The sequence below is a fragment of the Heptranchias perlo genome, chromosome 3 (genome assembly GCF_035084215.1).
Source record: "Heptranchias perlo isolate sHepPer1 chromosome 3, sHepPer1.hap1, whole genome shotgun sequence".
Lineage (NCBI taxonomy): Eukaryota > Metazoa > Chordata > Chondrichthyes > Hexanchiformes > Hexanchidae > Heptranchias > Heptranchias perlo.
The window spans coordinates 19,582,684-19,596,334 of NC_090327.1; the positions used below are offsets into that span (position 1 = coordinate 19,582,684).

The 13,651-nt window shown below is 40.3% G+C and overlaps 1 protein-coding gene across 4 annotated transcripts in view; it reads right to left on the reverse strand.

The window, feature by feature from the left end:
- The window catches only part of arhgap28 (Rho GTPase activating protein 28), a 185,377-nt gene that overhangs the window by 21,833 nt on the left and 149,893 nt on the right, over nt 1–13,651 (reverse strand). For all 4 annotated transcript variants that reach the window (XM_067978420.1, XM_067978421.1, XM_067978422.1 and 1 more), the window contains exons 5-8: nt 10,166–10,326; nt 8,794–8,959; nt 7,636–7,727; nt 3,390–3,467 (exon numbers count right to left, since the gene is read on the reverse strand). In XM_067978420.1, the coding sequence (XP_067834521.1) occupies nt 3,390–3,467; nt 7,636–7,727; nt 8,794–8,959; nt 10,166–10,326 (497 nt within the window). The remainder of the gene's footprint in view (nt 1–3,389; nt 3,468–7,635; nt 7,728–8,793; nt 8,960–10,165; nt 10,327–13,651) is intronic.

Consider the following 13,651-nt stretch of genomic DNA (forward strand, 5'->3'; position numbering starts at 1 on the left):
TCCTTCAATTTCTTCAAAGGCAGACATGAGGTAAGGCTTGATACGAATTGTTAAGCTGCTTTATTCCATAGTGAACATAGGAACAGGAGTAGGCCATTCAGCCCCTCGTGCCTGCTCCGCCATTTGATAAGATCATGGCTGATCTATGATCTAACTCCATATACCTGCCTTTGGCCCATATCCCTTAATACCTTTGGTTGCCAAAAAGCTATCTATCTCAGATTTAAATTTAGCAATTGAGCTAGTATCAATTGCCATTTGCGGAAGAGAGTTCCAAACTTCTACCACCCTTTGTGTGTAGAAATGTTTTCTAATCTCACTCCTGAAAGGTCTGGCTCTAATTTTTAGACTGTGCCCCCTACTCCTAGAATCTCCAACCAGCAGAAATAGTTTCTCTCTATCCACCCTATCTGTTCCCCTTAATATCTTATAAACTTCGATCAGATCACCCCTTAACCTTCGAAACTCCAGAGAATACAACCCCAATTTGTGTAATCTCTCCTCGTAACTTAACCCTTGAAGTCCGGGTATCATTCTAGTAAACCTACGCTGCGCTCCCTCCAAGGCCAATATGTTCTTCCGAAGGTGCGGTGCCCAGAACTGCTCACAGTACTCCAGGTGACTATACTGAGCAACAGTTACGTTTCGATTCACTTCATTCAATAGGTACAACTTATTTTTGCATATAGATATAAAAATAATGAAAATACTATGTTACCTAACTTCAATGGGTCATCTTACTCAACTTAAACAGAATACTTCTCTGCATTCTACCCTACAGCCCAGAACAGAACCTCCTCTCCACGGAGACTCCTGGCTTCTTATCCTTCTCATAGCACTTTGCTGCTTGACTGCCTCCCACTTTCACGGCTCTCTTATTTTTAAAAGCCTGACTCCAGTGTCAGATTTTAGTCACCCTCTCAAAGAGTGGAATCCACCAGCTTAACTTGGCATTAACCCTTGCTGAGTTCAAATGAATAGGAGTGTCGCAGCAGCAATGAATATGAACAGTCCACAGGACACTAGGGCAGACGGCCTGGCTGAAAGCTAATAAATACTTGCGACTCTGCTGTCCTCAGAGCTGGGTTTAGCTCCACAGTAGCATTTTTGACACATGTTACGGCCCTTCCAAGGCAACATAATCTGAATTCCCAAATCATGACACATATACTTTAATTTTGAATGTTTTTTGACCCTTCTCCTCTTCTTATCCTGGCTGGCAGAGTGCAGGGAAATTATCTCCCAACCCCACCCCCCCACTCCCAACCCCATCCCCCACTCCCAACCCCCTCCTGGGAACATGCAGAAATGGCTATAAGTAATAGGCCCTCTGATTCCCTCTTGCTCCCTGTCAAGAAGCATGTGACCTCTGATTGACCCCTTCCACCCTATCCTCCAATGTGACCTATGAGAACAAGAACTCAATAAGCAAAGAATTATGGGTAGCAACCTTCTACTGACCACAATGTGACCAATAAATATTACACAACACCCAATTATTTTACATTTGCAGCAAGTATTAATACACGTTTTCACTTAAAAACATCTTCAGATGGTCCTTGAAATCATTTTAATTTTTCGTGAAAAACTTGTGGCCAATGTTTTATATTATTCCATGTTGCACCAATTATTGACCATTGACCCATGTAATCATTGCTTTGAAGCTCTTACTCTATTAAAGGCAATTTTTTGTCCATTTTCTGCAACTGGTATTTATTATCCATCTTTTAGTAGCCCAGTATGCAAATAATTACCTGTTATTTTATGTCATTACACTGAATTGAAGACGGATCCCCTGGATCTGATGGCCTACATGCTAGGGTTTTTAAAAAGAGGTGGCTGCAGAGATAATGGATGCATTGGTTTTGATCTTCCAGAATTCCCTAGATTCTAGAACAGTTCTCATGGATTGGAAGGTAGCAAATTTAACCCCGCTATTCAAGAAAGGAGGGAGAGAGAAAATAGGAAGCTATAGGCCAGTTAGCCTGACATCAGTAGTAGGGAAAATACTAGAATTTATTATTAAGGACATAGTAACAGGGCACTGAGAGAATCATAATGTGATTAGGCAGAGTCAATACGGTTTTATGAAAGGGAAATCGTATTTAACAAATTTATTAGAGTTTTTTGAGGGTGTAACTAGCAGGGTAGATAAGGGGGAACCAATGGATGTAGTATATTTGGATTTTTGAAAGGCATTCAATAAGGTTGTTACACAAGATTAGGGCTCATGGGATTGGGGGTAATACATTAGCATAGATTGAGGATTGGTTAACGGACAGAAAGCAGAGAGTAGGGATAAACGAGTCATTCTCAGGTTGGCAGGTTGTAACTAGTGGGGTGCCGCAAAGATCAGTGCTTGGGTCTCAGCTATTTACAATATATATCAATGACTTAGATGAGGGGACCAAGTGTAATGTATCCAAGTTAGCTAACTATACAAAACTGGTTGGGCAAGTAAGCTGTGAGGAGGACGCAAAGCAGCTGCAAAGGGATATAGTCAGGTTAAGTGAGTGGGCGAGATGGTGGCAGATGGAGTATAATGTGGGGAAATGTGAAATTATCCACTTTGATAGGAAGAATAGAAAAGCAGAATTTTTTTTAAAAAGGTGAGAGACTAAGAAATGTTGGTAGCCATAGGGATTTGGGTGCCCTTGTACATAAATCACAAAAAGTTAACGTGCAGGTATAGTGACCAATTAGGAAAGCAAATGGTGTGTTAGCCTTTATTGCAAGGGGGCTGGAGGACAAGAGTAAGGAGGTCATGTTGCAATTATATAGGGCTTTGGTGAGACCACACCTGGGAGTACTGTGTACAGTTTTGGTCTCCTTACCTAAGGAAGGATATACTTACCTTAGAGGGGGTGCAACAAAAGTTCACTAGATTGATTCCTGGGATGAGAGGGTTGTCCTATGAAGAGAGGTCAAGTAGAATGGGCCTATATTCTCTAGAGTTTAAAAGAATGAGAGATAATCTCATTCAAACGTATAAAATTCTTAGAAGGCTTGAGAGGGTAGATGCCGAGAGGCTGTTTCCCCTAGCTGGAGTGTCTAGAGTTAGGGGTCATAGTCTAAAGATAAGTGGTCGGCCATTTAGGACCAAGATTAGGAAAAATTTCTTCACTCAGAGGGCTGTGAATCTTTGGAATTCTCTACCCCAGCGGGCTGTGGATGCTCAGTCGTTGAGTATATTCAAGACTGAGATCAATAGATTTTTGGACTCAAGGGATATGGGGATAGGGCGAGAAAGTGGAGTTGAGATAGAAGATCAGTTATGGTCTTGTTGAAAGGCGGAGCAGCCTCGAGGGGCCGTATGGCCTGCTCCTGTTCCTATTCCTATTGCTTATGTTCTTATGATTGTGAGAAGGATAATGGGAAATGACGCCTACCTTCACCCGTGAGGCAGACCCAGGTACTCGTAGAATTCCCTCAGCGTCCAAACCAGTTTGCTCCAGTCTTGATAAAAGCTAGGACAAGGAATTATTACACTTTTAATTTATTTTCATTATGGCAACTAGATTAAACACGTTTGAATTAAAGAGATGGTGTTGTCATGTACAGTTCACGCTGGCTCAGCCAAATCAGAAGGATACAACAGGGTACTTTCTAAATGGTAAAAAGTTAAAAACGGTGGATGTCCAAAGGGACCTAGGGGTTCAGGTACATAGATCATTGAAGTGTCGTGAACAGGTGCAGAAAATAATCAAGGCGGCTAATGGAATGCTGGCCTTTATATCAAGAGGACTAGAGTACAAGGGGGCAGAAGTTAAGCTGCAACGATACAAAACCCTGGTTAGACCGCACTTGGAGTACTGTGAGCAGTTCTGGGCACCGCACCTTCGGAAGGACATATTGGCCTTGGAGGGAGTGCAGCGTAGGTTTACTAGAATGATACCCGGACTTCAAGGGTTAAGTTACGAGGAGAGATTACACAAATTGGGGTTGTATTCTCTGGAGTTTCGAAGGTTAAGGGGTGATCTGATCGAAGTTTATAAGATATTAAGGGGAACAGATAGGGTGGATAGAGAGAAACTATTTCCGCTGGTTGGGGATTTTAGGAGTAGGGGGCACAGTCTAAAAATTAGAGCCAGACCTTTCAGGAGTGAGATTAGAAAACATTTCTACACACAAAGGGTGGAACTCTCTTCCACAAACAGCAATTGATACTAGCTCAATTGCTAAATTTAAATCTGAGCTAGATAGCTTTTTGGCAATCAAAGGTATTAAGGGATATGGGCCAAAGGCGGGTATATGGAGTTAAGATCATGGCTGATCTGTGATCTATCAAATGGCGGAGCAAGCATGAGGGGCTGAATGGCCTACTGCTGTTCTTGTGTTCCTAGAAATCTCTTCTGTATATCCTTCATTTTAACCATCACAATAAGCTCATGCTCCAACTGCCTCTGGTGCAGTTGGAACTTTATTCATGTAAATATAGGAACATAGGAACTGGAGTAGGCCATTCAACCGCTCAGGCCTGTTCCACCATTCAATTAGATCATGGCTGATGTGTAGCATAACTCCACAGATGCATATCCCTTGACACACTTAGCCAACAAACATCTATCAATCTCAGTCTTGAAAATGTCAACTGACCCTCCGACCACAGGGTTTTGGTGGAAGAAAGTTCCAGATTCCCACCACTGTGTGAAAAAGTGCTTCCAGATTTCACTCCCAAATGGCCTAGCTCTAATTTTAAGGTAATGTCCCCTTGTTCTGGATTCCCACACCAGAGGAAATAGCTTCTCTGTATCTACTCATCAGATCTTTTTTATCATTTTAAAAACCACAATGAGATCACCCCTCAATGTTCCAAACTCAAGGGAATACAAACCATGTTTATGCAACCTGTTCTCATAATTTAACCATTGAAGCCCCGGTATCATTTTGGTGAATCTGCGTATGCTCTAAGAAAGCTGGGTTTTGGTATCCTGACAAATATATGTCGAGGAACCAGACAAATCCTTAACATCCTCCTTTAACACCTCACTAAGGAGCCACCTGGGGCTTTACCTCCCACTGTAGGTGAATGATGCCTGTCTCGGCTCACCGAATTGTCTTGTATTTAACCCAGTTCGGATTGAAATTAATTTAATTTACTAACCCTCGATTAGGTTATCCTCAAGCTGCTGACTGAGTGAATTAACTCTTTCTTGCCAAATCAAGAAGCTGGATCACATGTCATGCACTAAACATTATTTATTGGTTACAAATCACACCTTAAAGTTAAAATTGGGTGCACAAATGCTTAATAGGTCAGCATAAATGTAATCAGAATTACCTAGTAATTGAGTAGAAAATCTTTTAATGGACACAGTTATTTAACAAAAGGAGCAGCTAATGTTACACAGGCAATTCCGTGTATCACTGTAAACCGGCACTAACGGATGCTGAGCATTAACTATAGTAGCGACCAGAGTCTGGGGTTATAAATTGGTAAGATTATTTTAACAGTAATTCCTCAGATAGCTGACAAGTTAACAGCTTTGATTAGCCAGTCTATCAAATAGCTCAAATCTACGTGTGTGATTAACGACATTCAGAGCTTACACCACCTCATTCTCACAAGTAGTGTGTTTGTTTCAATATCCTTCCTTGGACATAGGTGTTGAATCGATGAACCCCTTCACGGTGGGGTTATCTGTCCCACTTGGGTCTTCGGTTCCAACTGGACTCACCTTACACGAGTGACGATATCTGAGCTGATTTACCTCTCACCTTTCTTGATCACAGACTACTCGCAATTAAGGGACACTCTTAGCTCAATAACGGGCTGTGTAGCTTCTAACTTCTGACACTCTGTCCTTAAAGGTACCATGTACAGGTAAGGATACCTCTTATACCTGCCAGGTAAAAGTGCTTACAGAAGAATAGAGGAAATAAAAGTCTTCTGTCAGTTAACACATAGACTAAGAAAGACTGCTACTTCTAGCAAAGACAAAGAAAATCTCTACTTCTGAGTGACCCATGTGTCAGAAGGCCACACCCTTTTTTGTGTCAATCATCCCCAACAAGTCAGAACTGAAACATGGATTTTCAGACAGGTCAGCTCCACTTTTACAACCCTCCCCCTTACAGCCTTACTTTTAACAAATATTAAGGGTCGTGACCTGTTTGTGACTTGCTAAGTGCTTCTTCCCTGGATTATGACTACGACTTAATTGCTTAAAGGCCTGTATTTACTGTTTACTTCTCAGCACTCAGTTCAACAGCTGAACTCGGTATTATATGGGCATCCTCAGGCTATTTACAAGGAAATTCCTTTACAAATCTCAAAATCAGCCCTTTGGCAATTTTACGGGGCACTGTTCCTACAACTCCCTCCAAAGCCAATATATCTTTCCTAGCGTTCGGTGCCCAAAATGGAACATAGTACTCCAGATGGAGTCTGACCAAGGCTCTGTACAACTGAAGCATCACTCAATCACTTTTAAATTCAAACCCCCTTGAGATAAAGGCCAACATTCCATTTTTGAGCGAATTTCTAGGCCATAATGTTACATATTAATGTTACTTATTTGCTTGTTCATCTTTTGTTAAATAAATGTACTCATTAGTTTTACCCTAAAACGAGGTCCAATTTGGTGGTGATCTACCACGTGTTGAAGACAGTAGATCTGATGGAGGCATAGGATAACTCCAAATTAAAATATTTAACGGAAATGTTATCTTGGGCATGTTACTGAGAACTTACCCAGATATGATGACTAGTGAAGATATTCTTGAAGGCTTAAGGAGTTGAGGCTCAAAATAATTCAACAAATGGGAGCCAAGAAATCAAGAAGAAGGATAGATAGGACCCAAAAACATAACAGCCCCATTTAAAGACATGGAGCTTGATTTATTTTGGAAGAGTGTGATATGTCAAAAGAGATCGCATGATTAAACCAAAATGAGGGAGCGTCACTCCAAAAGTATGAGACTTGACAGGTCTGGCTTGTAGAAAGTTTGCAGATATCTGTTAAAATCCTGTGACCTCCTACCTGACTGAATTTAACATTAAATTACATGGTGCATTCAATGTGAAGAACTAGCCATTCAGTTTTGGATTCATTTAGAGAGAGAAAAATCTTTAAAGGAGAACAGACTTCATCAATATTTGAAGAGACCAGTTCACCAGGAAGAAATCTGAAGTACTCAACTTTCCAAACGCTCAATCTGAATCAATGTGACATGAAGAAAATGTGGACTCCTGCTGAATCGCTGCCTCAAGCCTTACACCACCCACCAGCCCAGCTGGATAGAGGAAGTGGCTGCTGGTTCAGAGCCAAGCAGGTCAATCAGGAGGGGATTAAACTGTTGCATTCACCAGCAGCCTTTTCTTTGTGGGAGCCTATCCATTACAGGCACAAAGGACACCTTCAACTGTAATTCACACTCTAAAACCAAACCATCAAATGTAATCCTTTTTTTTGTACTTCTTTTAGAATATATATTGTTTCTTCACTGCAGACCTTGTTGCAAATGATTTTCAAGTGTTGTATATCCATTGTATAGCACGTGCTTGGGGTTTGACTACATGCTATATGCCCTGCTGGACTCCTTACTATTCTCCCATCTAACGCTGCAAACTATGCCAGCCCATATTAAGCCTGGCCTCAAATCAGGCATTTCTGCTCAAAGTATTGTACTTACTTTTTGAAAGATCAGAGGAATTTTCATACCAGGAACTTTCTTTTGATCATTTTCAAGCAATGCTGTGAGGGGAACCCCAAAGAGGCCAGTTTCTGTAACAAACAAGGAACTTATCTTATTAAAACATATATCATTTTTTTTTGAGAGGGGGCAGCAGTAGCAAGTATGTTTTTTAATTAATTTAATGCCTTCACCTATTTTTTCTAAGCAATTTCATTTATGGCCATCTCGCTCTGCTTTCTCTGAAACTTTGTTGAAATTCTGGTGTTAAGCACTGGACTGAGATTTTAATTCAATTTTTGGGCTGCTGATCACAAGATAAGTAAAACTGATGAAAATAAATTTAAAGCAGGTATCAGGAAGTCGCTCATTATTCATAAGGTGTTACATGTTTTTATCTCATTGAAACATACAAAATTCTTACAGGGCTCGACAGAGTAGATGCAGGGAGGATGTTTCCCCTGGCTAGGGAGTCCAGAACCAGGGGTCACGGTCTCAAATAAGGGGTAGGCCATTTAGGACTGAGGTGAAGAGAAATTTCTTCACTCAGAGGGTGGTGAATCTTTGGAATTCTCTACCCCAGAGGGCTGTGGAGGCTCAGTCATTGAGTACATTCAAAACAGAGATCGATAGATTTCTAGATATTAAAGGCATCAAGGGATATGGGGATAGTGCAGGAAAATAGTGTTGAGGTAGAGGATCAGCCATGATCTTGTTGAACGGCGGAGCAGGCTTGAGGGCTGGATGGCCTACTCCTGCTCCTATTTCTTACGTTCGGACCAATCTACCAGACAGGATTGTGAAGGCAAAACCTTTAAAGACATTCAAAATGTAGCGGGATACTATAATGGTGGAGTTAGGATATTGGAGGAATGAGCTTCGATGGGGCTTGACGGTCTTTTCTCATCCTTGACTTTTGTTACATTTTCAAGTTCTTTTAGAGTGTCTGCTTCCCTGGGCTTATGCTTTTGAGGAGCCCACATCAATTTCTTCACTACTGCATTTGCAAACATTACTCAGTACCACACAGATATAAAATTAATGCCAAATAAATGCAAATGAAAAAAGTAGTTAAAACTTAAAGCTACCGTTTTATCATCTTGTACATACTTCTATACAGTGCAATGAAAGGATGTGGATGGTGTATTAAAAACTCACCCTTTGCTTTAACCCTCAGAGTCCTGTTCCTCTTCAGTTCTATCCCCAGTGCATCGTAGAAAGTTGTTATCTCTATTAGAGAGAGATTATGGATTTTTTTCATATCCTGAGAGGATAGATCTCCAATTCGTGTTAGCCCCAGCCTGTCTTTCCGTATGGTAAATTTCTGAAATTGAAATAGACTCAGACAATTAGAGAACTACCTCAGTGGTAAACTATAACTTCTTCTTTGGCAAATAAATGTCAAATTGCAAATTTATTTAACCGCATAGTTGAGCTTAAGAAATAATTAGTATTTGGTCTGAAGGGTGAAGCATTGCCACAGCTCTTTGAAGCTCTTGTCACTTTGTACCACGGAATAGAGAGACAAAGCCTACAATGCCCATACGGCATGTTACCAATTTTGGCCAGCCCATCATGGGCAGGTGGCTGACAGAGACCAAATGCTTAATCTCAGGATAAAGAGAGAAAATCAAAAGGAAAGCCATCATCAGGCCACTCTTATTTACGTCATAGAGGCCACTAATAAACCAGTATGTGAACAGGCCTGAGAGCAAGGCAATCTCACCCTCCCAGGGTGGGTGGGGGAATGTGTGGCATGGGAAGAGCGCAGAATAGAAAAGGCAGAAAATAATACACAACTTCCAGAATTTATTTAAAAAAAAATAACAACTATTGTGCTTGGGTAGAATATGCATCGTGAAATAAAGTGTTTTTTTTTTAACAACTGTGTTACCACAATAAATAAAGGAGTAGAGGAACTGTACAATGTCCCACTGAAGTAGTACTCTTCACGTAGAGAAACATACATACAACACACCTTTCATTAATGAGTACTTCTTATCTGTGTATATTTGAAAAAAAGATAGCTAGTTCTGAGTTTGATTTGAGTATTTGAAGGGGGAGATCTGGCTGGGAGTTTGATTTGGGTATTTGAAGGGGGAGATCTAGCTGGGAGTTTGATTTGGGTATTTGAAGGGGGAGATCTGGCTGGGAGTTTGATTTGGGTATTTGAAGGGGGAGATCTAGCTGGGAGTTTGATTTGGGTATTTGAAGGGGGAGATCTAGCTGGGAGTTTGATTTGGGTATTTGAAGGGAGAGATCTGGCTGGGAGTTTGATTTGGGTATTTGAAGGGGGAGATCTGGCTTTGAGTTTAAGATTTGGGTATTTGAAGGGGGAGATCTAGCTGGGAGTTTGATTTGGGTATTTGAAGGGGGAGATCTGGCTTTGAGTTTAAGATTTGTTTTGGATTCAACCAACAATCCTCAACCTTAGCTTACACATGTCTTGTTCAAATCCTGAAAAGACAGTACAGCTGCTGTTAAATTTGTTTAATGACATAATTTAAGCACAATCACCCTTCTCACTTACAGGCAATGTTGTGCTGCTGGGCCTCTTTGTAAAGTTGTTTTTAGATCGCTGTTCTTTCTGGGCTGCTGTCAGAGACTCAGAGTAGGGGGTGTCCCAGTTCAGGTCCTCGGTTATTTCTGGGCTGCCTTGCTGTCCTTCAATTTTATCATTTTTGTTATTCTCTAAGGGGAAAATAATTGTGTTAGTATAAACAGTATATAAAGCCCAAAAACGCACATTCTAGCTGATAAATCATCTGTGAAATATTTTTCCAGTTAGGTTTTTATTCTGTTCTGAATTGCGGAGTACGGAATATTCCTAATTCATGGATCATATGCTCTTCGACTTGTTCACTTCCCTCAGAGATTGAATAGGTTGAGAGAGTCCAGGATAGGACAAATTGTATATTACCTGTCAATGGCATGACAAACTAAATGGCCATTCTTTGTTCCAAAGATTCTTATTATACAGGTATGAAATATTTTCTTTTTCTTATTCTCATTGACAGAAAAAAAGAGCAAAACTTCCATCAACCAAACAAGATCAGTATAGTGGGTTAGGCAATAACCTTTCACCTCTGAACTGGAGTTCAAACCCAGCTGAGCCTGATGTCTACAAGGGCCCTATGTGAAATGGCAGTCTGTGTCCAGTTCCTAGTGAGAACAGGCCCACACTACAAAATTGACCCTCACGTAGAAAGCTCACAGGATGGCTAATATGGTAAATGGAAAAATGTTATACTAGTGCAGTAGAGGGTTTTACTTTAGGTACAATAGGGAATGTCTTATGAGGTTGGGCTGAGGCACATTGTTGGCGTAGAGTGGAGGGAAGGTTACTCTGTATTTAACCATGCTATACCTGACGTGGGAATGCTTGATGCTGATAACAACTTTTCATGTTTTGCCTCCCCCAGGAGTTAGCATTACAATGATTGGGGAGGGTTGTGCATGTGGTTGCATCATCTAAAGGATAGGGTGAGTATTGTTGGATCTGATTGTATAAAAAAATGTTTTTATACATTCAGATGAAATCCATAAACTTATCAAGGAGCTTTCTGCATTTTTGTTGTTTATAGAGTTCATGTTGGAAGGTTCAGAATCAGATACGCTCTATAAAGGCCCATCTTTTAAACTTGGTCTAACATTGAAGATCGGGTAAGTTTGAAATCTTTTGGTTCTCAAGTATGTCTTCGCCAAAATTGCTAGTATTCTGTCTCCCCCACCAATCGCAGCCTTGAACCATGCGGACAAGGTTCGTGCCTTCTGAATCACGCTGTAAACATTCATGAGGTGCACAAAGTCCACTCCATCAAAAATTTGAAACTGTATCCAGTGTTGACACAAGTTAAATGGGCATTTACCCATGTCTGTTCAAAGTGAATCCATCCATTACCAGCTTTAATCCCCTCCATTTCATCTCTCCAATTACGTTATCTTTACTCCTGCCATTATGGATTTCTTTTCTTTGTATTTTTTAAAACACTATGATAAAGTCAGGAAACATAGTATCTCCTGGTTTTAATATTACTGCCTTGATCCAATCTGTAATAAAATTTAGTTATTATGAAGTTCATACTTAGTTTCAATTTGATGAAATGTCAGGGAAGAATAAGAAAGAAACTCCTACTGCCCTGTACCGTGTGATGGTGATCATTGGATTATGTTCAGCGAGATCATTTGGGTCCTCCTGTAAAGGGTGATTGTATGTCTGGTCAAACCCCAACCATTTGGCCCATTTTGGGTAACTGACAACCTTCAAGGTTTGACCACAAGCATCATATCATCATATAACCTCTACCCTCAAACTCTCTCCAGCACAACTTTTCTAGAATTTCTCTAATTTATCATTGGCCAGTATTTCATTGAATTTTCCTTTCTTGTTACTTATAAATTCCACAGCTGCCACCCTACAAGGTCTTCCTTCTCCCTTACTGGGTTGAAATCAAGACATTGCACCTTCTCCTAGTCATTCTTTCCCAGGACCCAAGAACTACTGAAGCCCTCACCATCCACCAATCCTCTCTTCCTCCCACAATTAGTTTGGCATCACCTAATTGCCACATCTTGATTCATCATAGGTCCTTCTAACCTTGTTGTGTTACGGGCCTTGGCTTTTCAATGGAAAGAAAATTTTGCTCTGAAATACTTTAGCTGACTTGCTTTGATCATGAATCCTGCCACCATTGTTGAACTGTAGTAATGATAACCACCTTGGGGACAATTATTTTTTTTAATTAATAATTAAATTATTTGGAAATCCCACAGACTTTACACCAGTCTGTGGGATTTTCTTTCCATTGAAAAGCCAAGGCCCGTAACACAACAAGGTTAAAACCATTTCACAAGGTCAGATTTTAATATCTTTAGTCAAGCAGGTGTCAGGAAGTCCTGACCTGGGTGACTATGAGATCATTAATATCCTTAAAAACAGACAGATGACAGGGAGAGCTGCCTGGTTTAAAGATAATTGATAATTAAGAATAATGGCTACATCATCCGAATAGTACAATGGTAAAATCCACCGTTATAGATCAGGTTAAACTTTTAATTAATGCAAACAGGATGGGTCTTATCAACAGGGAAAACAACCTTGTCAAAAGTTTGAGAAACTCTGAAAAGAGGACAGATTTATATCACTCTCTAAGGTAATTAACTGTATTCCATGACCTCCAGAAAGTAACAGTTGTTAATCACAAGTCACCAGATGATTCTTTATCTGATTTTGTACAAGACGACCATCCCAGAACAAAAGGTTCAGATTCTAAATGGTAGACTATTTTCCGTCCTGTACTTGAACATTCTCCACTTGTGCGCCAAGGTTTAATAATGCATTTTGATGTACAGGAAGCGGCCGTGTCTTGGAAACAGCACAGTAAAAGAGTAGAGACTTTGATGGTTCTATTCGAATCTATTTCTATTTTAATCCCAAAAATTCACCTGGTTAGATTGGGAGACTAGTCTGAAGTTCAGTTTCAATGCTACGACTGACTGTTTCCACTCTCCCTTTGAATATCAAACCGAAGGAAATGGAAATGGGGCGGCTTCTATAACGGACAGGTGATTCGCTCCACCAACTTACCGCCCAGGATATAAAGGCGAAAATTACCCTCATTGAAAGAAAATAGATAAAGATCCATTACTGTCCCAGGTCTATCAGACAGAAAATATGTACCTAGCACATCAAATCAGTGGCTGGATCAATTGCTTAACATCACTAGAAAAACATCAATATCTCACACATCAATCAGTCATCGGACAGAAAGAATTTGGATGTTTTGTTGTAACATCACACAGTGTTGTAATACTGAAATTAGATTCTGATATGTTAATGTTGGTCACAGTTAGGTTAATTCTGAAAGCTTGATTTTCTGTTATGCTTATGATGGTCCTATCAATAATCTTACTGTTGTAACATTCCATCTATATGGTACTTTATACAAAGAGTGTCATAGGCTACAGATTAAATGCTAACTCTTAGCTGTCGGCAGTGTACTTTTGAGAACTATTG